This window comes from Arvicola amphibius, chromosome 2 (assembly GCF_903992535.2).
Source record: "Arvicola amphibius chromosome 2, mArvAmp1.2, whole genome shotgun sequence".
Lineage (NCBI taxonomy): Eukaryota > Metazoa > Chordata > Mammalia > Rodentia > Cricetidae > Arvicola > Arvicola amphibius.
In genome coordinates, this window is record NC_052048.2 from 155730223 (window position 1) to 155758085 (window position 27863).

A 27863-nucleotide genomic window follows, 5' to 3' on the forward strand; every position below is an offset into this window, starting at 1 on the left:
CCTGAGTCCTTTGGAGTGACAGATGGATTGGGGGTCCTGCTCATTGAACCCTGGTCCTCTCTCAACCAGTGAGCTATCTCTGTAACCCTGTTTGTTTAATGTTTCACTGTTTCTAAATTTTAGGGAGCAGAAGAAGACTTGAGAGGATGTGTAAAGAGGATGAAGTTCTAAGTGAATGTGTTTAGCATGAGCCAGTCGTATCGAGGACCAAGGCCCGAGACCCATGGGAAATTGGCAAACCTTTCCACCAGGGCAGGATCTGAAAGGCAAAGCCCTCCTCTGGTCCAGGTTCCAACGTTTTTTTTTTTTTTTTTTTTTTAGGTTCTACATTTTATTACCGGAGAAAGCACTCCCAACTTAAACATGATCAAGTCTCCAAGTTGAAAATGTCGATCTCCATCTTGTAACACTCATTGAAGATCATGATTCAGCATAAACTGTCTTGCCATTGTTGACTCCTTACAGACCCAGCTTCGTTCTCCTCCAGTGTCTTCTCTTGGAGTTGTACCTGATTTTGTTGCCAGTTTTCATCCGAATCCATTGAGGAATAGGACGATTTTGCTTTTGTTTCTTAGCCAGGAATCGTTTGATTCTGAAAGTCTTGTGAGAAGACATAGCGAGAAGCCGAGGCGGGCAGAAGGTGCACGACGGCGGAGGAAAGGCGAAGAGCTTTTTTTTTTTTTTTTAAATATTTATTTATTTATTATGTATACAATATTCTATTTGTGTGTCTGCCTGCAGGCCAGAAGAGGGCACCGGACATCATTACAGATGGTTGTGACCCACCATGTGGTTGCTGGGAATTGAACTCAGGACCTTTGGAAGAGCAGGCAATGCTCTTAACCTCTGAGCCATCTCTCCAGCCCTCCAACGTTTATAAATGATTGCTCAGTGTGTGCAAAAGCTATCCATGGTAACTTCCTCCTGCAGGATGTTTTCAGCTGGAGACTGCTCTCCTACAGAGACCAGCCAACCGTGCCCTGTGCTATACCTAATACAGTGGCGCTCTTGGTTGACATGATCCTTGGTGCCACGCCATCAGGTGACCTACCTGACCCAGGCTTTCTCTACATGCCTGTCATTTCCTCCGTGTCTCTGTTTCCCTCCACTGTCCTCCAGCCGTGGTTCCAGGAGTCAAGCTTTGGAGGAAATGGCACAAAATAATGTGGTTTTCAGGACTATTTGGGTCTTCTTTTCATTTCATAAATAATCTTTGATCATTGTTATCATGCCTATATCATGGCCAAACTAAAAACTATTTTACTTAATTTTTCAATAATTTTTTCTCAGCCAATATGAGGGAATGACAATGAACATGTTTTCAAACAATCAGTCTGACTCAAGAGTTCCATTTCCTTCTTAATGCTTCAAGTCAATCAACAGGATTTATCTTGATTCAGGAGGCTTAGCAAGATAGCATGTGATTGTCATCTCAAAACCAACTCTAACAGACACAGGAAGAAGAACCATTGTGTTCTTTTGTAGGAAGGAGATTGGGTATAATTCTTGTTTAAGAAATCAGGAAGCCAAGTACACTAACAAGATGGCAGAATAGGGGTTTTCCATAGTCATTTCTCTGGAGAGGTATCAAACTTTGACAATTCCCACAACTGTCTGGGAATGGTCTGGGTGTCTAGCGGAGACATTACATCTTATTAGTGAATGGAAAAAGAAACAGATGTAAAGGCAAGCTAAGAAAATTAGTTTTGTTTACCCATGTCATGTCTCCACAAAGGTGGCACATTGCAGTGCCAAGAGAGACCATTTTTCAAACCGATGGAATTAACTTTTATAGACCTCATTATTTAGAAACAGGAAAAATAATCAAAGACAGATCCAACCTGACAATCTTTTAAAGGATGGATAGAATTCAGACAGGTGGAGTAAAGACATAAGTTTAAAAGTTTACTGGTTTACAAAAAAAAGTCCCAACAAGGATTCCTCAACAACAAAATAATAAGAAAAAGATGTCACAGAAGCTGCCCAAGTTTTGAATTGAGGTAAACTGAAGGATAGGAGAGAGGAAAAGGTCACAGGAGGAAAATGAGTGTCATGGGATAGACGCTCTGATGGGGTGACAGGTCATTCTCTTTGTACTAATCCTGTGTCCGGAGGGGAAGCTGAAACTGCGGTGATACGAAGGGGTCGGGGGAGGGATTGGGAAAACCTTGGCTGTTTTCCAGGTAAGGGTCCAAGGAGGCCCTGCAGGGATTTAGTGCAACCTTGGCCAGGTGGGGGCGGCAGAGAATCATCAATTGCAGGAGACTTGGCGAAAGCTCTGATAGGCGGTTGTGTTGAATTTTTGGGTGTTCCCATTGGAGAGGCGGAAGAATTGTAGCTGACAAAGGAGTCTTAAGTAGCGGGGCCTTGGGAGTGGGGTCACTCGGCTGCACAGATGTGTGGAAGCAGGTGAGTGAATAGAATTTAGAGACTAGGCTTTTGGAGAAAGTGATGCAGAGAACTGTGTGTGGTTAAATGGGGGAACTGGCACGGAGGTCAAAAAAGTAGGGATACATAATTTCAGGTATGACAATGAAAAGAAGTCAATGATAGGAGGGTAGAATAGGTTGAGACCTCCCTTCACCTCCGACCCCCTGCCCATGGCGGAGTTTCTCTGTGTAGCCCTGGGTATCCTGAAACTCACTCTGTAGATCAGGCTAGCCTCACGTTCAAAGATTCATCTGCCTCTGCCTCCTGAGTGCTGGGATTAACGGCGTGGATTGAGATTTGTTTTTATCTTTAAGCAGTCTCATGAGTTCAACTGCATAATACCACGAGGAGAATACAGAAAGGCGAGAGAAAGGGACGGGTATTTCTTGGACGAGTCAGGCAGGATATGATCAAGGGTGCCGGTGGGAAGTATGTAGGATGAGGAAAGATACAGATGATAGAGATTTTGTAGGTCTTGAGTACAAGTACCAAGATAGGGCTGGAGTGCGATTGTCCAGGAAGAGTCCCAGTGGGTGCCGAGCATTGATCATGTAGTGGAAACCAGGGGCCTAGAACCAGACTCTTTGTAACGAACACTTGCAAGTAGAGATGTATGGACAAAGGATTATACGGTGTGACTTGTTGGGCTGCTCTGTAGCTTCTATGACAAGATTTTAAAACTTTATCCTATTTTTATTTTTTTCCATTTTTTTTTCTATTTTTCCTCCTGAATTTTGTTTTGTTTGTGGAGGTGCAGGGGTGGAGGGCTGATGTGCAGGGATGGGGTCTGGATGGGATCAAAGTACGTGATATGAAAGACACACAATAAATAAATTTAAAAATACAAGAAAAAGAGTACCAAGTTTAGCTCACAGGCCCACACTATCAATGTTTGCAGTCTTCTACTCCTTGGACTATAATCAATAAATTTATTCTGTTCTAAAAAATGAGTACCAATCTTGGATAGATTAAACTATACTTTAACAGTAATTAGCTATTTGGAAAGCTTAAATCATTTCCCAAAACAAGGTGGTATTGTGTATGTGGTATGTACAAAGATACACTCTATAAGAACCCCCTGAAGTTCTAATCACTTCCACCTCATAAACGAGCATATCTCAGAGTTACAGTCTCAGTTATTTTCACTTTGAATTCCCTTCCTCAGACATGTGCTGTTTTATAGCTTGCTTGTGTATTAAATCTTAGGTGCTGAGGATTGAGCCTGAGCCTTGTGCATGTTTTCAAATGTTCTACCATCGAGTTATCTCCCAAAACAGTTTTTAAAAATCTTTTGATTCTGAAAAAGGGGTTATGAAAGTTTCTTAGGCTAGCTTTGAACTCTGATCCTTCTGCCTCAGTCTTCCAAGCAGCTAGAATTACAGTTTTGTGTCATTATACATGTTCCCTTTCTCACGTAAAATATTGTTACTTATACAAACACTTATTTCCTTTGTTTTAAGAATTCCTTAGAATTGAGAAGACTGAACACCTAATAACTAGTTTTCAGCAGTTAGTTTTTTGGTTTTTGTTTTAGATGCTGTTTCATTGCTGAATGAGGACTCCCTCACCACTGCAGGCTCATGTGTTTGAGTACTTGGTCCCCAAGTTGATGGAACTGTCAAAGTTTGTGAAGGAATAGGACTTATGGCCCTGCTGGAGAAGGTGTGTCACGGGGCGGGGCAGGCAGAGAGGCTTCAAAGGACTCTTCTATTTACAGTATTCTCTCCCTGATTCTGTTTGTGGATTAAAGCATCAGTTCTCAGCTGCTGCTCAGTGCCATGCCTGCAAACCTGCATGTTGTCATAGTCCCAGACATGATGGAGAAGGACTACACTCCTGCAGATCTACAAGCCTCAAACAAACCTTTCTTCTAGAAGCCACCTTGGTCACGATGTTTTGCTACAACAACAGAAAAGTAATTAAGAAAATTGCAATGATGAAAAATACTTCAGAGAGAAAAGATTTATTTTGTCTCACATTTCAGAGAGAGAGAGAGAGAGAGAGGTGGGGGGGGGAGAAGCTGGTTCATTTTGGCAGGGAAAGAGAGTCCACAACATTAATGATGTTTATAGGAGGTGTCTCTACACAGGGTAGAAAACCTGGGGACAGAGTGCAGTCCAGAACTCATGAGACAGGCAAAACTCTGAAGATGATCTGCTTCTGTCAGGCAGGCCCCATTTCCCACAGGTTCCACAGCTTCCCCTAATAGTGTACTGGAAGAAAAACAAACATTCAACCAATGAAGCTATGAGGGATATATCAGATTCAGCCCATAATGGGAATCTTTCCTAACACCCAAGTATTTCCAAGATGGAGATTTAACCACTGGTTCTTAACTTTGCGTGCATATTAGAATCACGTTGGTGGAGCTTTTAAGGAACATCAATGTCTCAGCCTCACTCCTGAAGGTTCAGAGAGAAGCCTAATTCAAGAGTAAACCCCATTTTTAAAAATCAATGTCCCAAGTAATTATAATTCTCAGTGAAAACTGAGAACTACTTATTGAGACCATTATGGAATATATCGACAGAGTCAGTCAACTCATCAACACATCATGCTGTGTAGGGTGCTCCTTCCCACTCTTTATCACCACACGGAACACATTTCCATAAACTGGTTTCTTCCTAACAATTCTGTATGCTGGTAATATTTCCACAAATGGAAATGATTTTGATTTACTTTCCTCCTCCATTCTCCCATATCTGGTTAATTCTTAAAAACAGTGTCCTTCAATACCTCATGTCTGTCCTCTCAGAGTACCATCTATCTCAGGAGGTCATCAACCTTTGGAAATCTCTTTCTCTTTGTTAGTTTAACCTCAGACAGTTGAGTGAACAATGCTCTTCAGTGCATAGCGTGTTGTCATCGTGGGCTCATGAAAAACCTTTATGAAAGTATGTATTTATTCATCCTTTTAATAGACTCTTCTGCTCATAGCTATCTGATGACTGAGATGAACCTGGCACACAGGTTACACCATGAAAGATCTGATTAACAGCGTCCCCATTCAGCAGGAAGCAGTGAGAGAGATAACTGCACCATATTCCCAAATATTGTTTATAAATGTTCTTTTACATTTAAAGGGGGATATGATATGGAGATGAATAATTTGCATTGATATGGATTTTGCTTTAGTGATTTAAATTTAAGGTCAATTTTCCTATATGTATATGTATTTCTGATACTGATTAAGGTATTGTGATTGTGTAGTTCATTTTAAAAATGTAATGTGTAATTAGGAAATATAGGTTGCTAATGGATAATCATCAATAGTAAAACTTGTAGTCATGTTAGATTTTCTAGATATATAGAGATATATTTAAGTTAAATAGGCATTACTCATACCTTTCAAAGACTACAGAATATCGCATTTTAAATGTTTTAATAACTTAGGGCTTTTCATGACAATGAGACACATTTGCTCCTGGCAGCACCAATCTACTTCAAGAAGATGATGGCCATCGAAGAGGATCCTAATGGAGTTTGATAGCCATTTGGGCAAGAAACTTCTCTTGCCTGGACTGTTGCATAAACTGAACACAAAGAACCAGCAGAGAGAGAACTGCTGAACTTGCCTAAAGGTGAGATGATCTTTCAGGGTTCCTCATACATGAAAGAGTCTGTGAGACATTCTGCAGGACACAGCAGATACTGACTGAACTGCCTTTGGAATTTCCTGCATCATGGAAATGTCTGCTGGAAACTATGGGCCTGAAGGCCGAAGATGGATGCCCCAACAGTACAGAGGAACTTTGGGTGACTGTCCAGGCAGCAAGATGTCTCTGTGATTTCTACAGTTTTGGAAGTAGCTTACTTCTTGTTCACCTAGGTAATATTATATCCTTCTGGAGTCTTTGATGGAGTTGAAGAATAGATAGATAGTTATAGTTTTCCTTAGTTATGATAAAAGAAAGTAGATATAAATATTGTAACTATAATTCTTACTTGATAACTGTTTTGTTATATGTTTTGTTTAAACAGAAAAAGGGGAAATGATGGAGGCGGGTCTTCTATCAATCTGTTGATTTCATTGGTTAATTAATAAAGAAAACTGCTTGGCCTAATAGGTTAGAACATAGGTGGGTGGAGTAGACAGAACAGGAAGAAGGAAGTGAGGTAGATGGCTCAGTCAGATGCCACACCTCTCCTAAGTTAGGCAGACTGCCGTGCCTCTCCTAGGAAGAGAGATGTGATGAAGCCAGCCATCAGGTCAGACATGCTGAATCTTTCGCGGTAAGACACCATTCGTGGTGTTACATACATTATTAGATATGGGTTAATCAAGATGTGAGTAAGAGGCTGAAAATAATGGGCCAGGCAGTGCTTAAAAGAATACAGTTTGTGTGTTGTTCTTTTAGGGCAAACGCTAACCATGTGGGATCCAGGCAGAACGTAAAGCAGGCGGTCCTGAGTATAGAGCTTTTGATTGTTGTTTAACACTGTTGCAACCATCACTACAGCTATCCAACTATTCTTTTCAGAGGTTACCCTAACCATGTCCCCTGGGCTCAATCTTGCATGTGTGTTCTTTAGAACTCCCTATTGTCTAAACTCACTCAATTGAGAGATCAGTTCACATCTCTTGCCCTAGTTTCACCATCTCTGAAATCATACATGATCTGTCTGTTTATCATTTATTTAAAGTATGCATGCATATGTTCTATTCTTCTGAGATAATAGGTTCTTTTTTGATTTTTTGTCTAGTCATGCATATCCATTTTAGACACAAACAAAATATGTCTCTGAGTTATTTAGCAATGTACTATTGCAAAAGTCAAGCTGGGATTGTAGAGAAAGCTAAGCACTTAAGGGTGCTTCCTGATCTTCCAGAGGACAAGTTTGGTCCCCAGAAACCACAATGGATGGCTCATAGTCACCTGTAACTCCATTTTTAGGGAACAAATGTGAAACGTCCTTCTGTATGATGTGAATATGCATTGCTTTTATTGGTTGATAAATAAAGCTGTTTCAGCCAATGGCCAGGAAAAATATGGCTAGGCAGGAAATCGTAACAAAGATACAGAGAGAAGGAAGGCGGAGTCAAGGAGATGCCACATAGCTGTTGAAGGAGAAACATACTGGAGCATCAACAGTAAGCCCCAGTCTTGTGGCAATATATAGATTAATAGAAAGGGGTTAACTTAATTGTGAGAGCTAAACAGTAAGTAATATGCTTGAGCCATTGGCCAAACAATTAGACTGGATATTAAGCCTCAGAGTGTTATTTCATAAGTGGCTGCAGGGACCCGTGAGCAGGAAAGACACTGGTCCAGGGAGGCCAGTGGGACAGAAAAAAACATTTAACTACAGGACACAACTTCCTGTAACTCCAGTTCCAAGGGATTCAGTAGTATCTCCCAACCCCTTTGGCACCCGCACACATGTGGCATACAATCACATAGACACAACAAGATAAAAGTGAAGTTTAAAACAACAGCAACAACAAACCAAGAAAGCAAACAAAACAAGGAAATGAAGACAGAAATAAAGAGGAAAATTTTCTAGACTTAAAAGCCTGGTACCCTCTGTTTGAAATAGATTTGAACCAAATAAAACAAGCTAAACCCACCCAGACCCTGCTATGACCCAGGATAATGAAATGAAATTCAAGAGCATGGAGAGTGGGAAATAATATTAAGTATTCAGAAGTGTTGATTGCTTAGAAAGTATTTTTTAATCCAGTAATCTCTCCATGGAATTCTAAGTGCCGTCAACATTGATTATCGTAGAGGTTAGCAAGAGAGAAAATTTTGCTAATGCTTCTAACTTATTTGGAAGAAGGTCAAACAACTGATTATTTTTAGATGTTTTGGAGCAATATCATATTGGTATATATTAAAATGTAAGGATGATGCCCCCCAAAAGAAGTAAATGTAAAACTTTCCAACTAATATAAAGCCAATAATTTAGAAAATATCACCAAGAGGTTGATAAGGAGAAAACAGAATGCACAAGATCAATGGGAGCTTCAAGAGAGCATTAAATGATAGCTATGAATAGGTTAAATTCTTCTACTGAAAGACTGGAGAAAATCCAGACACAGATAATGAAGAGGAGAAAATAAGATGACCTATGATGATTGAACATAGAAGGGCTCCCGACCAAACAAAAGCAATTGGACTGTGTTAATATGTGACAAAGTGCAGCTGAAGACAATGATAAGGGTTAGGACTGTCACAATTGCCACAAAGTACAAGTATGGACTCAAATCTTGGTTTTAAAACACACAAAACAAAAACAGATGTGATGGATAAATCCACAGCCACACAGAACTCTGCTTTCTAAAATGAAAAAGTAGGTCAAAAAGGCAGAGAGACAATTGAAGTAATATATTAAGCTTGCTCTATAGCATATTGTACTGATATAAAGCACTTTGTACACACAAAATAGAGACAGCATATTTAAAACGTCTTCAGAAACCCATGAGTTTGTGAAATAGACTTTAGCAAGAATGTAAGGAAATTCCTTTTATCCTACAAGTTCAAATATTACAAGACATGTTCACTCACTATCTTAGGGTTTCTATTGCTGTGAAGAGACACCATGACTACAGCAACTTATAAAAAACATTTAATTAGGCCTGGTTTACAGTTTCAGAGGTTTAGTCCATTACCATCATGGCAGAACATGGCAGCATGCAGCTAGACATGGTGCTGGAGAAGGATCTACATATCAGTCCGCAGGCAACAGGAAGGAAATTGTGTACTTGAGCATACATGAGACCTCACAGCCTGCCCCCACAGTGACACTTCATCCAATAAGACCATACCTACGTGAATAAGGCCACACCTCTTAGTAGCGCCACTCCCTATGGGCCAAGCATTCAAACACATGAGTCCATAGGGGGGCATAACTATTCAGAACACCACACTTATCATTTCATAAAATTAGAAATTATCAAAGCAAAAAATCTATTTTCATCTTCCCAAATCAATTTTGGGAGAGAAGAAAACAAGTGTAAATGACAAACTTCAGAACAAAATTTGTATTATATAGCCAAAATAACTGGCACAAATAATTCTAGAGGTTTATTTTCAATATTAATGTAAGCTTTAAAAATAAATTTAAGCCAGCTGTGGTGGTGTGTGCCTTTGATTCCAGCATTTGAGAGGCAGAGGTAGGCGGATCTCTGAGTTCAAGGCCAGCCTGGTCTACATAGTGAGTTCTAGAGTGAGTTCTAGTACATCTAGGGCTACAAAGAGAAACCCTGTTTTGAAAAGCCAAAGACAAATAAACAATTTTTTTTATTTTAATAAAAACATTTTTTACTCTTAAAAAGTAAAAATCAAAGTACAAACTCAGAAACATCTCATTTTCATTGATTTCTCTCTTACCCCTTTTATCTTCATTGGAAATTTAAACAAATCTTTTAGTTTATCCCTTTTTGCACAATTAAGAAAGCAAAGACCTTATTTTTCATTCCTCTTTGTATATAATCTTGCCTGTCAGGTGCTATCCTATAAATTAAGACACTAATATTTGTGCTACAGAATCCACTAGTTTCCATTAAAAATTATTATTATCAGGGATGTGTGTTAAACTTGTCAATTTTTAATAAACATCTGTGCAAAGACCATTTCATCAGTAGAGCTTATCACATGATATCCAATTACTAAAAATAAAATTTATCCAGAGCTTTTGGCTTATGTCCTCACAAAATTTCAAATATTTCTAAAACATCTCTTACAGATTTAGAGTCTTTCCATCCAGATACAATTGCATGCAGTTCTCTTTGCTATTTTTTATGTAACATGTTTAGAAATTCAGGAATATATTGAACAGACTACTGTCTAAATTTATTTTCATAGAACAGATTTTTTCCTGAGGCAGGGTTTCTCTGTGTAGTCCTGGCCATCCTAGAACTTGTTATGTAGACCAGGCTGTCCTCAAACCTGGAGATCCACCTGCCTCTGCTTCCCTATTGGTGGGAGTAAAGGCATGTACTGCCACCACCCAGTCCATAGAACAGATTTTTCATGAATTTGTTTTTTTTTTCATTCTTTGAGCTTCATGATTTAACTTGAAATTTTATTTACTTCCTTATTATTGTCCTTAAATATCTAGAAATATTTAGATACCAAGTAAAAACCCTACAGCGTTCAAGGTAGGAAGGGAGGAATACTTCTGGTGTTGAATGAGATGATTATTAGTAATCACTGTGGTTAGACCAGCCTTCATCATCTCTCTGCCTTTAAGTTCATGAAAACCACTGGGTGAAAGATTTAGCTGCCACTAGCCACACACCTGTAACCCCAACTATTTATGAGGCAGAGGCAGATGTTCAGGGTCAGACTGCAATCTGTAGAGGATGGAAGACCTGGCTAGGGTAATTTAGTGAAACCTTGTTTCAGAATATAATATTTTTAAAATGGAGAAGAAATGTAGCTCTGTCGAAGAGTGCTTGCTTAGTAGGGAGCCCTGAATTCAGTCCCTAGTACAGGATAAAGTACTGCTCCACTTCTATTTTATGTGCTTGAGTGTTGGCCTGCATGCAAATCTGTGCCCTGTGTGTATGACAGGTGCTCAGGGATGCTAGGAGAGTCAGATGCCCTGGAATGGCAGTTACAGGGTTGTGAACTGCTATGAGAGCAGGGAACTAAAAGCAGGCCCTCTGCAAGAGCAGCAAGTGCTCCTAACTGCTGAGCCATCTCTCCAGCCCTGGAAAGGTTTTTAATATTATTTGTTAATAAGGCTTATTTTCTACATTTTAATATAAAGACCGGAGTATGCCACAGTGGATCAATTCAGCTTGCCCCAGGCAGATGTTCTCTTTCTGTTTTTTTCCACTTGTTTTTCTCTTGTTCACCATTTCTCTTTTTTTCGGTCAATACTTCTCTCTGCTTGTCAAACACCATTTCTACCTGCCTCTTTCAGCTCTACTTTGTGGGAGGTGATCTATATAAACCTTACTCTTTCCATGACCCTTCAATTATAATTTTCCTCTTGTGGTAAAAATGAAGTGTAGTAATCTGGATTAATAGCCAGGAATTCAACTCAAATCTTATTTTCCATTTGTGGGTTCTTTGACCACAAGAGGAAAGCTCAGTTGAATGGTCAGAGAAACAGAAAGTTTCATTTTTAAAATATTGCACTGTCTCACTCATTGTGATAAAAAAAAGTTCATTACACTCATTCTTACCACTTGATTCCTTTTGTTAAGGTCTAACTATACCACCTTGTCTTAGTTCTCAACCTGTGGGCCCAGACACCCATAGGTAGTGCATGTCAGATATCCTGCATACCATATATTTACATCACTGTAGGTGGAGACTACTGGTTTGTTCCCAGCTTCTCAGACCCGAAATAACAACACAGAAACAGTATTATTTAAAACACTGCTCAGCCTATTAGCTTATGCATATTTATAGCTGGCTCTGATATCTTAAGTTAACCAATTTATATTAATCTGTGATTCGCCATGTGGTTGACTGTTAAAGTTCCATCCAGGATCTGTCTCCTGTGTCTGTCTTCTGCAGCGGCTCCATGGCATCTCACTGATTCCACCTTATTTCTCTCAAAATTCAGTTTAGTTTCCCCTGCCGAGCTCTCCTCTGCCCTATCATATGCCAAAGTAGCTTTTTTATTAACCAATGGTATACCGAGGGGAATCCCATATCACCCCCTTTTCTGTCTAAATAAAAAGGAAGGTTTTAACTTTAACATAGTAAAATTGCATATAATAAAACAGCTATCAAGCAAGAATTGCAGTTAAAATATTTATATCTACTTTTAATTTATATCTATTTTTATCATAACTAAGGAAAACTATGATTATAACTATCTATTCTTCAACTCCATTAAAGACTCCAGAAGGATATAATATTACCTAAGTAAACAGGAAGTGCATTCTAAGCAACTTCCAAAACTTTAGAATTGACAGAGACATCTTGCTGCCTGGTCAGTCACCTAATGTTCTTCTGTAATGTTGGGGCATCCAGTCTTCATCTACAGGCCCACTGTATCTGGCAGACATTTCCATGAAGCAGGAAATTTCAAAGACAGTTCCATCTATATTGGCAGTTTGTCAATCACTTTCTCCTGTGTCCTGCAGAATGTCTGGCAGACTCTTTCATGAAGCAGAAACCCTAAAGGACTGTCTCACTTTCTTTAGGACAACTTCAGCAGTCATTTTTCTGTGGATTCTGCATGTCCAGTTCATACAGCATAACATCAAGCAGTCCAGGCAAGAACAGTTTCTTGCCCAAGTGGCTATTAAATTCCTTAAGGAGCCTGTTCGATGCCCATCATCCTCTTGAAGTAGATTGGTGCTGCCAGGAGCAGATGTATCTCATTATCATGAAAAGTCTTAAGTTCTTAAAACATTTTAAATGGCATATTCCGTAGGTCTTTGAAAGGCTTGAAGATTATCTAACTGAAATATATCTCTATATATCTAGAAAACCTAACTAACATGACTACAAGCTTGATTGTTATAGATGACTATCTATTTACCTACATTTCTTAATTATACATTACATTTTAAATGAGCTGTACACACTACCTTAATCAAGAGCTGAAATATATATATATATATATACATATATAAAACAAAATTGATCTTAAATTTATATCAATAAACCAAGATCCATACCAGTGCAAAGTATTCATCTCTATAGCATATCACCCTCTAAATGTAAATGAACATTTGCAAACAATATTTGGAAATTTGGGTGTAATTCTCTCCAAACTGCTTTCTGCTTTTTGTTGGGCAAAGTATTTTCTTTTGGGGGATTCACAGAGACCTTTCAGGTGGTCTTGGTCCATCAAACACATCAGCCTGGAAGGAATCCACAGGTTCTCATCCTCTGTGGAAACAAAAGTAGAACCTCTTCTCCAAAGCAACATATCCTTAGACTCAAATTTTAAAGTCAAGATACCTTTAATATATATATATATATATATATATATATATATATATATATGTTCATTGAGAGAATATTTTCCCACATTTTTATAAAGAGCTTTGGCTCTGAAAGAAGTACTTATTATAGCTGCAGTTTAACCTGAAGGAAAACCAGAAAAAAGTAAACTAGAATAAGAAACCAAATTTTCAATTTACAGGAATATTAACAGATGGAATATGGCTAGAAAAATTTCCTAAAATGAAATAATCACATTGCTCTTCAATCCTTGCCATTAATATGGTTTGTCAAAATACCAAATTAAATCCATTAAAGTATTCTATATTAGTTCAGTTAAATGTTTTCCTTAAAGTTAAGTAAAAGGAAAAATTCTGTTCAAAATAATAAATATTGGAGTGCTTCCTATTTGTCAGACACCATAGTGAGGCCTGAAAATGAGAAAATCTCTGAGACTATTGTCTTTTGGATTTCATGGTTGTTACACAGATGAAAATCCAGTGTCAGTGAAATAACCACCAAGTTCTTACACTCATGTTTTACCTGCATTCAATCCCTGAGGTGCTCAACAGCATTGATCAGACTCAGGCATCAATGTGACGAATATTTACTGTATGCTTATTTCAGGTATAGAGCAGAGATACACCAGTGGGCAACATCCCTCCTGAAAAATGCCTTCCTTGAGTATTCTAGTGAGAAACAAGAACAAGTCACTATGTAAATACTGTGTACCAAATATTATGGAGAAGAAAAAGGCAGGAGTAGCGTGAGAAATCTGGCTTGGTTATAGTCTCAAGTAAGGCTGTTAGGAGAGGTCTGATTTGTAGGGCTGAGCAAAGTAACTAAGCTAAGAGGATGCATATAAGAGAAAGCTACAAGTAAATGTTCGTCAAGAGCCAAAGTCTTCGGTTGGGAGTGTGCCTGGCCTTTTCAAGATAAAGAATCCCAAGGCCAGCATGACTGGAACTGACTAACTTGTGAAAGAATAAACAGAAAATTTAAATTCTCAGAGGTAGAGAGACTTTTTTTGGGTTTTACACGAATGTAATGCCATTCAGGATTTGCCAAGGAGAGGAACGACACTATCTAACTTACACCTAGGTAGATCATAACTGAAGTTCAACGTGGTCAGAGGCAGGAACACAGATAAGGAAGCTATCCAGTGAAGATGATTATGGTACAGGATGCGGTGGAAAAAATAATAATAATAATAATAATAATAATAATAATAATAATGTTTGAGTTCTACATTACTTTTTGTGGTTGAGCCATTAGGATTTGCTGGAGGATTAAAAATATAATGAAAATGAAAAAATAAGGATAAGGAGTTATTGGCTCCAGAAAAGTTAAAATTTTCTTATATCTAGACAATCTAGGATTGTCGTGGCCGTAGGATACACTTAAAACACCTCCCGCGATTCTTCCACAGCCTGCTTGACCTGACTTCACTAACTAGAGCTCAGTTGTGTTAGTTACCCGGGAGAAGCTATGTTTGTAGTTTGCACTGTGCCAAGAGGGTGGGCTGTTGGAGGGGGCGATGAAAGCACATTGATCCTTACCTCGCTCCCAGGAAAACGCCCAGAAGCCTCAAACGGTTTGGATTAACCAAGGAAAGCGTTTTGGAGGAGACAAATTTTGATGAAGTGTTTTTCAAAGCTTTAATAAGAACGACCTGACGAAGAGGAATGGAAACGACGATGAGTTAGCTCTGAAAGGTAAAACAACGTACTCACTCAAGACTTTGAACTTAAGATAGCGTCACTCTAGGGAATCCGAGAAATTGCAGTGACTACTCAAAAGCCACGCCTCTAGCAGAGAGGAACAGGACGCTTTTCTATGGGCACCAAAATTCGGGCTTCCGGAAGGACATGATTCGATGAGGGACCAAACCGGATGAAGGTCGCGCTCCTCTTTCCGCCGCAGCAGGCTACTTCCCAAAGGGGCAGAGCCGCGGGGCCGTTCTGCGCAGGCGCGGCAGGTCGAGCGGGCGCGGCGCGATGCCGGGCAGGCACGTTTCGCGAGTCCGAGCTTTGTATAAGCGAATCTTGCAGCTCCACCGGGCTCTGCCCCCGGACCTCAAAGCCTTGGGCGATCAGTACGTGAAGGACGAGTTTAGGAGACATAAGACTGTTGGTTCTGGCGAGGCCCAGCGCTTCTTGCAGGAATGGGAGGCAAGTGATGCCCCCTCCCCGCCCCCTTAACCCAGACTCCTGGGGTTCCTCAGTGGTATTCAGTTTAGAGACCGGCTTCCTCACTGCTCCCGGTGGGCCGTGCACGGCCAAACAGGGCGTTTGAATTAAACAGCCTAACACTGGTCAAGCAGCGCTTCCCCACGTCCGTCGCGAACCCGCAGCGTCCCCCACAGGCTCTCTGCTTGGGCACGTGCAGTTACCCCCGTGTTCAGATCAACTCTGTGAGAGTCTGAGGTTACCAGATCTTGATGAGGGTGGGGTGTCTCAGAATTTACTACAGCACCCACTGTCAAGCACTCCAAGGTCGCCGGCTGCTGTCCTTTTGGTTTGTACGTGACAGCCCGTGTAATTAACTTCATGCCGTTACTTAGCATTCAGACTAAAGAAGCTTGTTTCGACCATTTGTTAATTTGTAATTTTAGGGCCTTAGTAAGTTTTCTACTTGACAGGTCAATTAGATAAACATAGGAAGACTTAAAGGTTATACTTGGGGAAGGGGAAAATGCTGGCGGGAGAAAAATTTAGAACTTTCTTAAAAGTCTTGGCTTATTAGGTATAATTTGGTTGTCTGGACCTGGGGAGGTTTAATCTTTTTAAATGCAAAGCTCTTTCTTTAAATACGTATTTGGTCTTGGAGTCAGAAAACCTAGTTTTAAATTCAGACCTCAACATTTACTAAATGTTACACGAATTAATTTTTCTATTCGAGTCTTATGTGTAAAATAACAGCATTACAATAAGCATCTCAGAGCTAGTTTATTGATTATTTAATTATTCACAGGTTTCTCTTTGTAGTCGGGTTGGCCTGAAACTTGCTTTGTTGAGCAGGCTGGCCTGGAACTCAGAGATTGCCCTGCCTCTACCTCCTGAATGGTGGGATTAAACACATTCACCACTATGCTGTGCTATTATATTAAAGCTATAATATATTAAGGTGTTTGTAAAGTCGTGTCTTTGAGTTACTTTGAGGCCAGACAAGAAGACTGTCTGTGCTGAGAAGAAAGGAGTCTCCATGGAGAAGTCCAAAAGTTTAAGAACTTGGAATGTTTAAGGAAAATTTTGGAAACAGTAGATCTTAGAAAAAGTTGACAAAAAGCTGAAGAAAAGCGTACAAGATAACTGGGAAAATGTGTTCATCATCATAGGAGGCTTGATGACAGCAATTTCACTGTTTTATTTAAATAATCAAAAACATTTTAAAGTAATTTAGATTTGCAGAAGAGACAAAAAGACAATGTAGAGTTCACAAAATCCACCATCCTGCTTTGCCTTGTGACAACATATAACCAAGACATTAATCAAAATATAGAAATTAACATTGCTGGGGGCTTAACTGCAGGGCTTACTCACACTGTACCACGGCTTTCAAAAATACCCCTACTCTGTTTCAGGGTCAGGACTGGATTCCACTCTGCATTTCGGCATTTTTCCCCTCTTTAATCTGCTGTAGCTTGTTGCCAACTGTTCTGTGTTTCCTCATTTTGACACGTTTTTGAAAAGTACTTTACTTAGAGGAATGTATCGATTTGGGTCTGTTTGTTCCTCATGATTAGATTAATGTTGTGCAGTTTTTAAAGATTATAATGAGGTGCACTATCCTCAGCACATTATGCAAAGGATATACATCGCGGTACTGTGGTGATCCTTTGATTGAAGTGGTGCTGTGGTTTAGGGAAAGCTTATGGATCTGAGAAGTTCATAGAGTGCTGACAGTTTGATCCCCAGTGTGGCATGTTGAGAGTGAGTAGAAACTTTAAGAGGTGCAAGCCAGGGTGAGGCCATAAGCTCATTGGGCATCACTAATGGGAGAAACTGATGTAGGCTCAGAAATACTGGAAATTCCTGTTGGAGCCAGTTGTTATATTAAAAAACAAAACAAAACAAAAACAAAAACAGCAGCCTGAGCTCAGTGTGGTGACTGAGTGCTTGTAATCCTGTCTACCCCAGGGTGAAGGGCAAAAGAGTTGAAAGGTTAAGGCTAGCCCATGTAGTTTAGCAAGACCTCATTTCAAAATAAGACCACAAGAGGCTGGGGTGTAGTTCAGCGGTAGAGTACTTACCTAGTATGTGACCAGGTGGGACAGAAACTTCCGTCAACAAGCCAAGTCCTGAGTTCATTCTCTAGTTACTCTCTCTCTCTCTCTCTCTCTCTCTCTCTCTCTCTCTCTCTCTCTCCCCCTCCCTCTCCCTCTTCCTCTTTCTCTCTCTCTCTCCCTCATCCCTGAATCTTTCTTACTTCCTGCCTAGCCACATGCTGTATGATCATTCCCTCTTACATACACCCGCACCACAACAGTCAAAAGACTTCCACCAGTGCCAGGTAGTTGCTAGTGCCATGGTCTTGGAATTCCAACCTGTGAGTTAAAATTACTAAATATTTTGGAAGAAGAATCTGAGGCTACACAAGTGTCCTGTTTCTTCTTAAACTTTGCCTAATTCAGCATTCAGGGCTATATGCTGTGGTTGTGTTCCGTTGCTAATTTTCTGTTCCCAATATTCCTGAATGCATTAGTTGAAATGCTTTTGTAGGGTCGAAATGGCTCATCTTCTCCACTGGTCTACTAGTTTTACATATTTTTTGGAATGAAGAAGAAGTGTTCTATGGGGTGTGTGCCTGTGTGTTTGTGTCTGTGTGTGTGTGTGGGGGGGGGGGTCACGTAGTTGATGAATCAGCAGAAATTTAAACCAGTATTTTACTATCAAGAGTACATGTAACCTTTGTAACTCATCTGAGGTATCATTTCTGTGTGACTTTTAAGTGGATCATAAGGTAAAAAGAAATGGCTAAATTACATGTCATGTATATTTAAACTTTGTTTAACTTAGTATAATTAGAATTGATAGCATTTTGCTATTTTTGTAATTTCCTGCCTCACCTAATTTGAAGACCTGAGAACTTTCTGTCCCACAAGCTACTGCCAAGTAACCACACAGAGACTTAATATTAACTATAAATGCTTGACCAATAGCTCAGACCTATTACTAGCTCTTACAACTTTAATTAACCCATTTATGTTTATCTATGCTTTGCTACGTGACTTGATATCTTTTCTCAGTGCAGCATGTCCCTCTTACTTCTCTCTGCATTTGCTTATAACTCCTCTGCCTCTGCCCTTCTTCCCAGCATTCTGTTTGGCTCTCCCCTAACCTTATCATGCCCAGTTGTTGACCAGTGTCTTCTTAATTTAACCAATCACAGTGAATATATTCTCACAGTGTAAAGGACTATCCCACGAAGATTTTATTTGGTTGCTTTTGAATATCAGTCTTGTAGTTTGTTTTTAGCTTGCTGGAGAAAAGGAATGAATTACTGTTCTGCCTACATAGATTGTACATGTGTGGGACAGCTTCTACTAAGTTTCAGTGGGTTGCTTGGGTATGTCTCAGTTTATTCTGCACGCTACTCATGGCAGCCTCTTTATATGTGGTGGTTTACTGAATGGTAATGATTTATAGGATAGTGATGTCATAAGTTATATTTTTTAAGGCATGTGGTGGTAGCACATGCCTTTAATCTTAGCACTCAGGGAGGCCGTGGCAGGTGGATCTCTGTGAGTTCGAGGCCAGCCTGGTCTGCAGAGTGAGTTCCAGAATAGCAACAGATAGATACACAGGGAAACCCTGTCTCGAAAAACCAACCCCCCCAAAAAAATTTAAAAAAAATTTTTAGACCTCTGTTGTCTCAATAGAAAATAACATATATTTTTGCTATTGAAATTAGTGGCAAACCAGGAAGTGCTTTTTTTCTTATACAATTATATCATGAAATATGTTAATTGTTTAATCAAATGGTGTAATCTAGTCTGTACTCTACACAGGCAGTCTCATGTTTTGTTTTTTCTTTCATCTCTGTTAACTTTGAGGACATTTTTTTAGAAAAGAATTGATAATAAAATATATTTTTAAATACAATCAAATTTAACATAAAATTTCATAACTCTTGAGTTTAAAAATGTTTAAAAGGCAAATGGAAAATAGTTAAAGTTAATATATGGTTGATGGGAATCACAGAAAAGAGAAAAATAAGTGGTTGATGGCTTTAATATTTAAAAAAGCTTATTTATTTTAGTAGAAAAGCACTAATAGTTTAAATGTAAAAGATGGGCTGGGTAGTAGCTGTAAATACCTTTAATCCCAGCCCTCAGGATTTCTGTGACTTTGTGAGACCCTATCTTTATATAAAGCAGTGGTGGCTCACACCGTGAGGAACGCAAAGGCAGGGGCAGGCTGATCTGTGAGCTCCAGGTCAGCTGGCCTACAGAGCTTTTCCAGAACAGTCAGGGCTACACAGTGAAAGCCTGTCTTGCAAAACAAACAAACAAACAAACAAACAAAACAAGGATGGGCAAAAGTGAGTCTAACAGGCCTTTTTAAATTTACATATGAATAATATAATTTGTTATATTGCTTAGATATAGTACTAGTGAGACATTGAAAGCAGTGTAGCTGCCCAACAGTAGAAAATAATTCTTATATAGCAGTGTGATGGGTGGGCTAGAAGGCAGCTGTTGGAAAGGGCTTTAGAATGAATGACAACTGCCCACGGTGTAATTAGATGTGAGCAATTGTTATCTGGCTGATACAGTGAAGTTCTTTCTCGGAACTTTAGATTTTCCAGATTATCTCCATATTACAGGTTTCTTTAGTAAACATGTTACTTTACAGCAACATTTAAGAAAACATTACTTTAAAATGCAATCAAATATACTCAATAATTTTGTAACCAGTTCTCTGTTTCTCTAAGGCCTTGAGTCAGGCACATTCAAAGAATTAAATACCAGTACTTTATAAAGATTTCTTGTCTTTGTCTTCTTGATTTTGTATGCCAATCTTGGAGTTTTCATATTTTTGTATAAATATTGATGTCACCTTCATAGTTCTGTATTTTCCTGCTGAATTTTTAAAGTGAAATGTAATTCTTGATACATGTAGCTTCAAATTAAAGCATTTTACTCTTTACCTAATCAGAATAAGTATTTAGAATGTATTGATAGTATTTTAATATTCTATGATCTTTCAATAACTTAATTTGGTAAAAACTAAGTTGCTACTTAATAATTGTACTGTGTTGTGTTTAGCTTTTTACTTTTAAAACATTTTGTGTAGGCTACGAATGAGGCCAAATGGGAGGTTCGTTAATATTTGTTTTGTCTTGTAAAGACGTGTTAACGTGCCCCCTTTGTGGCTCGGAAGCTGGTAGTAGGCTTAAGGAAGAGACTTGAGGTGGGCATATGCTGCCCCTGAGATCTGGTTATCAGGCCCAGTAATGATCTTGTGTTCTGGATTGGACTTTACCAAGATATTCAGAGACTTTAGATTGTTAGTTTCAGGCTCCTGCCAATAAACCTTATTGTCAGTTGGCTCTTTCTGCTGGGGACTATTGAAGAGCATGTCTTTCTCTAGAAGTCAGAATATTTGCCTTCACTTTCAGGGGACCATTTCTCAGTTGTATCTCAGAACAAAGAATTATTCTAGATTTTCTAAAGACTAATAAGGAGTCTACAGTGAACATTACAAACTATCCTGTTGGGATTTGAATTTGAGATGGTACATGTTACCTGTAATCAGATACATTATGTTTGCTGAAAAAACACTTGACCATTCACATTAAGTGCAGTAAGTGAAGACTTCATGTTCATTCAATTATGTCAGAATTGACCGCCAAATCCAAAAGCATTTTTTTTTTTATTTCTTTGACTTTCTTTTCCCTACTGAACATGACGTTAAAGTAAGGAGAAGTGGAGTGGGCAGAGGAATGTTTCCGTCAGGCCTCACTGCATCTGCAGCAGAAAAGGCTCCTGCCGCTTCATTGCTCGCTTTTTCCTAGACAGTGGTGGACTCATAACAACGTTTTCTCTCTGTCCTGTTTAATGTCACCCACTTTGGCTTGACATTATTACTATATCTGTTAATAGATTAAACTGATGAACTCACCTTCTGGGCCTCAGAGACGTCAGCTTATTCTCCTTGTGTGCAGATTTAATTAGCTTATTTCCCAAGGGGGGATCGTATTTGCCTTGTTTACAGGTTTTTGCTCTTGTTTGCTCCCGAATCACTGTAATTGAGTCATGTCTAAAGAAAAAGGGATGGTTTTCTGCGCTCTAAAACACCGAAGTGTTTATGCCCATCTGGTTTGATTTTTAAAGTGCTAGACGTTTCAGAACTTTGCTTCAGTGATACTTCATTTTGATACCCGTGAGCAGTTTATAGTTTGCTTAAAAACTCTCCCCATAATGAAATGTGCATATACTTTGTATGCTGCCCTTGTATACAGAACTCATATGGTGGTAGACGCATAGCTGACACATAATTCCACAAACAGCTACCGTGGCTACATGAGCGACAAGAATACTTCTCTAGTTTAGCTTGAGCTGTGAACTCTCTAAGAGCCATCTTGTTTAGTGACCCTGGTCAAGCACAGCCTAGAGAGTTTGTTGTGTCTCTTACTCATCTGACAAGCTGCAGATACACAGATGCAGTTGGTACGTCAGAGCTTGTAGCCAGCAGCAACAGTTAACCCTTCTTTAGCTGAGGATACAAACACTGCAGCGGGGCCCGGACGGCGGCTGCGGCTGCGCTACGTGGGACGGCCGCGCCATGGTGGACAAAGAGCTGGAGGCGCTGAGGAAGCAGAGGCTAGCAGGAGCTGCAGGCCAAGCATGGGGATCCTGGTGATGCAGCCCAACAGGAAGCAAAGCAAAGGGAAGCAGAAATGAGAAACAGTATCTTAGCCCAAGTTCTGGATCAGTCAGCCCGGGCCAGGTTAAGTAACTTAGCACTTGTAAAGCCTGAAAAAACTAAAGCAGTAGAGAACTACCTTATACAGATGGCTCGGTATGGACAGCTAAGCGGGAAGGTGTCAGAACAAGGTTTAATAGAAATACTTGAGAAAGTCAGCCAACAGACAGAAAAGAAAACAACGGTTAAATTCAACAGAAGAAAAGTAATGGACTCCGATGAAGAAGAAGATTACTAAGAGGAAATGTTTAGACTTACAGAGCAGCGTCTAGGGCAGTTACAACCTTTTAAATGTTTACTTTGTTTATTGTCTATATATGCCTTTTGAAAAAATAAACTTGTTACTCAAAAAAAAAAAAAAAAAACCCAAACACTGCAGCGGGAACTTAGGAACGTGGAGGCAGTGACAGTGATCAGTGCTATTTTGAATGGGCCTTGTGCTAGTCTCCCAGTGCCTCTGGGAGGCTGAGAGAAAGCTACCCAGTGCCAGAACTGCTTACTCTGAAATGTTTGGAAAGATATGCATCTTTGAGTGTAGTTCAGGGTGCTCATAACATCTGGTACATTTTATTCAAATTGCTGGTTTCTAGAGCACTTCTAGAACTGCAGTGTGATCATACTTTAATTACGTAGTTAAGGTCAGCAGAAACGTTATCAAAGGGTTTACTCTGTAGACTTCCGTGGAAACAGGTGATTCAGTTTTATTTCTTTATAACTACTTCCTTAGCCCTTTCTTCTGTCTTCTCTTCATTATTGCTATAGTTTTCCGGCTACTGTAGCATCCTTTTTGCAGAACCCTCCTCCTCATCGTCACTCATTCTTGCAGCAGCTGTGTTTGGTCCTGATTCTTTAAAACCTCGCCTCTTCATTATTGTAAGCCTGCTTTCCCCGTCATTCGTATTGCTAGCTTTCTGGCCTATGTTGGAAATGCCAAGGACTGGGAACTTGTTCTTAGGATAGAACCCTGAAAAGAACAGGAAGAAGCCAAGAGTGATGATTTGGGGTCCTCATAATTCTTCTCTTTGTCTCACATGAGTTGGTTGGTCCAAAATACATCATTTCTAGATCATCAAATTTGGATTGTTTAGCTAGGCATAGCTTTTGTGGTGGTTTGAATATTTAGGGCCCCATAGACTCAATGTGTTTGAGTGTTTGGCCCATGAGAAGTGGCCCTATGAGGAGCTATGGCCTTGTTGGACTAGGTGTTACCTTGTTGGAGGAAGTTTGTCACTGCGGACCATATGTGCTCAAGCCATGTGCAGTGTTGCAATTCATGTAGATCTTTTAGCTCCTTCTCCAGCATGTCTGCATGCTGCCATGTTTCTGACCACGATGATAATGAACTAAGTATCTAAAATTGTAAGCCAGTGCCAATGAAATATTTTCCTATATAAGAGTTGTCATGGTTATGATATCTTTAAACAGCATTAGAAACCCCCAGCTATGATAGATGTTGTTACCAGGGACTAGGGTATTTCTGTGGTAGTCCCTGTTTTGGGGACTTTGGGTTAGGAAAGCAGTGGAATGCTTTAAGCACTGCTTAGTGGGCCATAGTAGTAGGAGCATGGAAGACAGTGGTGTGCTGAGAGTGATTTGAACTGTTGGAGCCTGGCTGAAGAAGTTTTAGAGGGGAAGAATTTAATATGTGATATTTTGGTGAAGAATGTGGCTGCTTTTTGCCCTTGTTCTAACAGTCTGCCTGAGGCTAAAGTGAAGAGTTTTTGGATTAATTGTATTGGCAGAGGAAATCTCAAATAGCCTAGTATAAACTTTGTCATGTGATCATTTGTAATCACTCTTAAGAAGATCTATGAAAAGGCACATGCTGAGCAAGGAAAAGTACAAAATATACAACTTGAGAAAGAAAGGGGCACCAGGATGTGGAGTGGAGCTAAGTCCTGTGTTCAAGGAGATAAGCAGATTAAGAAATAGAATAAAGGGAGTGATCACCGCAGGGCAAGACCCCCATCCATCTAAGCTTATGAAAATAAATTAATGAACAACTGAGGTCCAGGTGTAGTGGTTCACACTTTTAATCCCTATACTCAGGAGACAAAGACATGCAGGTCTATGAGTTCAGGGTGAGCCTGTTCTACAGAGTAAGTTCCAAGCCGGTCAAGCTTAGGCAGTAAAGAAAACTATGGAAAACAGAAATTTTGTGAGGATGTAATTGAGCAAGGGGACCATGTTTCAGCCCCAGCAAGCAGCAGAACTTGGCAGCTTTGGCCAAGTGGTTCTGGTTTTAGAGTCAAGCATAGAAGAAAGGGATTATGGAATCTCCGTCTGTGACTAAGAAAAGCCGCTGAGGCCAGTTATGTGTCAGGGATGTCCCTGTATGGAAGTGTAGAGAGTCTATTGTGTGAAGCTGTACAGTTGAAGCCTGGATTGCCTTGGAGATGATGACGTATTGGAGATGCCAGGTTCATGGGATACCTGCCAAGGAAAGCTGCTAATAGAGAGTGAAACCACCCAAGAGAAAGAAGTGTGTTGCAGTCAACAAAGCTTAAAGAGTTGGAGATCTGGAGAACGTTTTGACATTAGACATGGAGATACAGAGCTTGGAGTTTTCCCATCTGGTTTGAGATCTTGCTTTGATCCAGTATTTCCTTACTTTCCTCCCTTTTCTCCATTTTGGAATGGTAATGTATATCCTATGCCATCATATGTTGGAAGTATCTGATTTGATTTTATAGGGGATTGCAGTTGAGATATTGTGTGAATCTCAAAAGAGACTCTGAACTTTGGACTTTTAAATGTTGTTGAGACTGTGATTTTTGGAATTGAACTAAATGCATTTTGCATTATGGTATGGTTACAAACCTATGGGGGCCAGAGAATGTAGCGGTTTGATAGGTATGGCCTTAATATACTCATAGGTTTGAATGTTTGGCCCATGGGAGTGGCACTTTTAGGAGGTGTGGCCTTGTTGGAGTAGGTGTAGCCTTGTTGGAGGTAATGTGTCACTGTGGAGGAGGGCTTCTTGCTCTCATGTATGCTCAAGCCTCCTTGCTGCCTGTGGATGAAGATATAGACCTTTCAGCTCCTTCTCCAGCACCATGCCTGCCTGCATGCTGCCATTTTCCCACCATGATGGACTAAATCTCTGACACTGTAACCCAGCACCAATTAAATGTTTTCTCATATAAGAGTTGCAGTAGTCATCCTGTCTCTTCATAGCAATAGAACATTGACTAAGACAGCCTTCTAGAAGCCTCTTAAGAGTTTTTCTGAGAAACAAAGATAAATGGGGATCTCTGGGTTTCTTCTTTCTGTATTTCCTTGCACAGGGTCACCTTTCGACATTGACTCCACTCTTTGGTACTCCTTGACTGTATTTTTAAAGATGAATTTTGTAGGTTGATGATTATAAGTATAGTCATGTGAGTGAGTATAGCTCAGACTATCCTAAATATATATTTCTATATCCTTTTCAGACATTGTATTTAATCTATTTGTTTCCCCTGCTACCTTTGTCACAGACTAGTAGGATTTTTTGAAGCTTGATATTCGTGTAAATAATCTATACTGAAGTATATTTCTGAAAAGTTGATTATACATTTTTATGGAAAATAGAACTGTTTTAGATATACTGGCATACTTATTATTTAAGCAAGTTCTTTTGTAAATCATTTTTTAAATGAATAATCAACCCATACTTTGTTTATTTGTGTAAAGTCATTTGCATATATCAATTGTGTTTTAAAGAGGGTGTGTCCACAAATGCTGATGGATGTGACTAGAAAGAAGGAAACTTAATTTCTATTTGATGATAAGAACAAGTGAAGATTTGACATTTGGTAATTGAGACACACCACATTATTTTAACTCCATTCCCTTATACCTGAATGTTATGAAAATATTCTCATGAGCCCAAATTAAAGGAGCATCTGAGGACTCTGTTTATTAAGATTGAATTCAAGTATATTTTAAAACTCTGTATTTTAATAGTAGTAGGGGTGAGGGTGAAATTGTACAGAGTGCGAAGTGTTAATTGGGGTTATTTTTAATAATTTATTTTAACTTTATTTTATGTACATTTTGGTGTAAAGGTGTCAGCTCCCAGGGAGCTGAAGCTACAGACAGTTGTAAGCTGCCATGTGGGTGCTGGGAATTGAACCCTGGTCCTCTAGAAGAGCAGCCAATGCTCTTAACGGTTGAGCCATCTCTCCAGCCCAACTGGGGTTATGTTTTGTCTTTAGAAAACACAACAGGATTCCTGTATCTCAATAATTTCTTTTTCTTTAAAATTTTGTATATAATCTGTAGTTATAGAATTGGATATATATGGTACTTTTAAAAAATATTATTTATTCATTATGTATACAGTATTCTATCTGTGTGTATGCCTGCAGGTCAGAAGAGGGCACCAGACCTCATTACAGATGGTTGTAAGCCAACATGTGGTTGCTGGGAATTGAACTCAGGACCTTTGGAAGAGCAGGCAATGCTGTTAACCACTGAGCCATCTCTCCAGCACTATATATGGTACTTTTGAATATGTTTATTAGTTTACTAAGAGTAATCTGATTATATCAATAAGGAGCTTATTAATTTTTTAAGACTTAGAAGATGTTAATGATAATTTACCCTCCTCTTAGTTTGAATACTGAAATACAACTAGTCATAAATAACTATTTTCTTTCTTCTTCCTCCTCCTCCTCCTCCTCCTCTTCTTCCTCCTCTTCCTCCTCCTCCTCCTCCTCCTCCTCCTCCTCTTCCTCCTTCTCCTCCTCTTCCTCCTCTTCCTCCTCCTCCTCTTCCTCCTCCTCCTCCTCCTCCTTCTCCTCCTTCTCCTCCTCCTCCTCCTCCTCCTCCTCCTTCTTCTCCTTCTTCTTCTTTTATTAGTTTTTTTGAGACAGGGTTTCTCTGGCTGTCTTTGAACTTGCTCTGTAGAACCTACTGGCCTCAAACTCCTAGATCTGCCTGCCCCTACCTCTATGCCTTGTAGCAGGAATAAAACCCAGAGACAGATATAGGGGTTAAAGCTGAAGATCAGAGAAGCGAAACAGTAAGCCACTAGAGAGACCACTAGATCGCTCAGACCAAAGGGGCGATCCTCAGATTGCCTAGACTGCACTGTGTCTCCACCAAACCTCAGACTCCACACTCCACTGAGTTCTTGTCTCTTCCTCTTTATATTCCTCTCTCTGCTCAGTCATATTGCTCCTGTCTCCAGTTCCCTAGAGCTGGGATTAAAGGTGTGATCCGCCACCACCTGGATCTGTTTCTGGATTGATCTTGTGTAGCCTAGGGTAGCATTGAACTCACAGAGATCCTCTGTCTCCCAAGTCCTGGATTTAAAGGTGTGTGCCACCATTCCCTTCCCTTATTGGCTTAGCTTGTATGTTCATCTTCAGGCAAGTATTATTTATGAAAATACAAACAATCACTACATTGCCTACCTAAATGTGTGAACCAGTACTGCTCAGCTTTATTTAAAGATAGGGTCTTACTATGGAGAGAACAGGTTGACCTCAATCTTACGGAGCTATGCTTGCCTGTGTCAACATGATTGCCATATTAAATTTAACTGCGCTGTGGGTTAAATGGGAGTTTTTTCCTTATTTATTTATTTTTGTAGGTTTGTTTAGGTACCTACTGTTTCTTATGTCTTGGATTTTGGACTCTACTATCACTTCCTTTT

The 27863-nt window shown here is 39.6% G+C and overlaps 3 protein-coding genes across 3 annotated transcripts in view; 2 read left to right on the top strand and 1 right to left on the bottom strand.

Annotated features, from left to right (window-relative positions):
* Positions 1 to 311: 311 nt before the first annotated feature.
* On the bottom strand, positions 312 to 650 carry LOC119808183 (60S ribosomal protein L39). The gene has a single exon (XM_038320579.1). The coding sequence runs from the start codon at positions 613 to 615 to the stop codon at positions 460 to 462; it is 156 nt and encodes a 51-aa protein (XP_038176507.1). The 5' UTR covers positions 616 to 650; the 3' UTR covers positions 312 to 459.
* Positions 651 to 15233: 14583 nt separating this feature from the next.
* The window catches only part of Sdhaf3 (succinate dehydrogenase complex assembly factor 3), a 50885-nt gene continuing 38255 nt past the window's right edge, over positions 15234 to 27863 (top strand). Inside the window, exon 1 of the mRNA XM_038319090.2 lies at positions 15234 to 15460. Within this exon, the coding sequence (XP_038175018.1) occupies positions 15287 to 15460 (174 nt within the window). The 5' untranslated portion in view covers positions 15234 to 15286. The remainder of the gene's footprint in view (positions 15461 to 27863) is intronic.
* Positions 22079 to 22568, top strand: LOC119806970 (programmed cell death protein 5-like). Its single transcript, XM_038319091.1, is given in 2 exon segments — positions 22079 to 22123; positions 22125 to 22568. Coding segments are annotated over 2 exon segments (378 nt in total). The 3' UTR covers positions 22458 to 22568.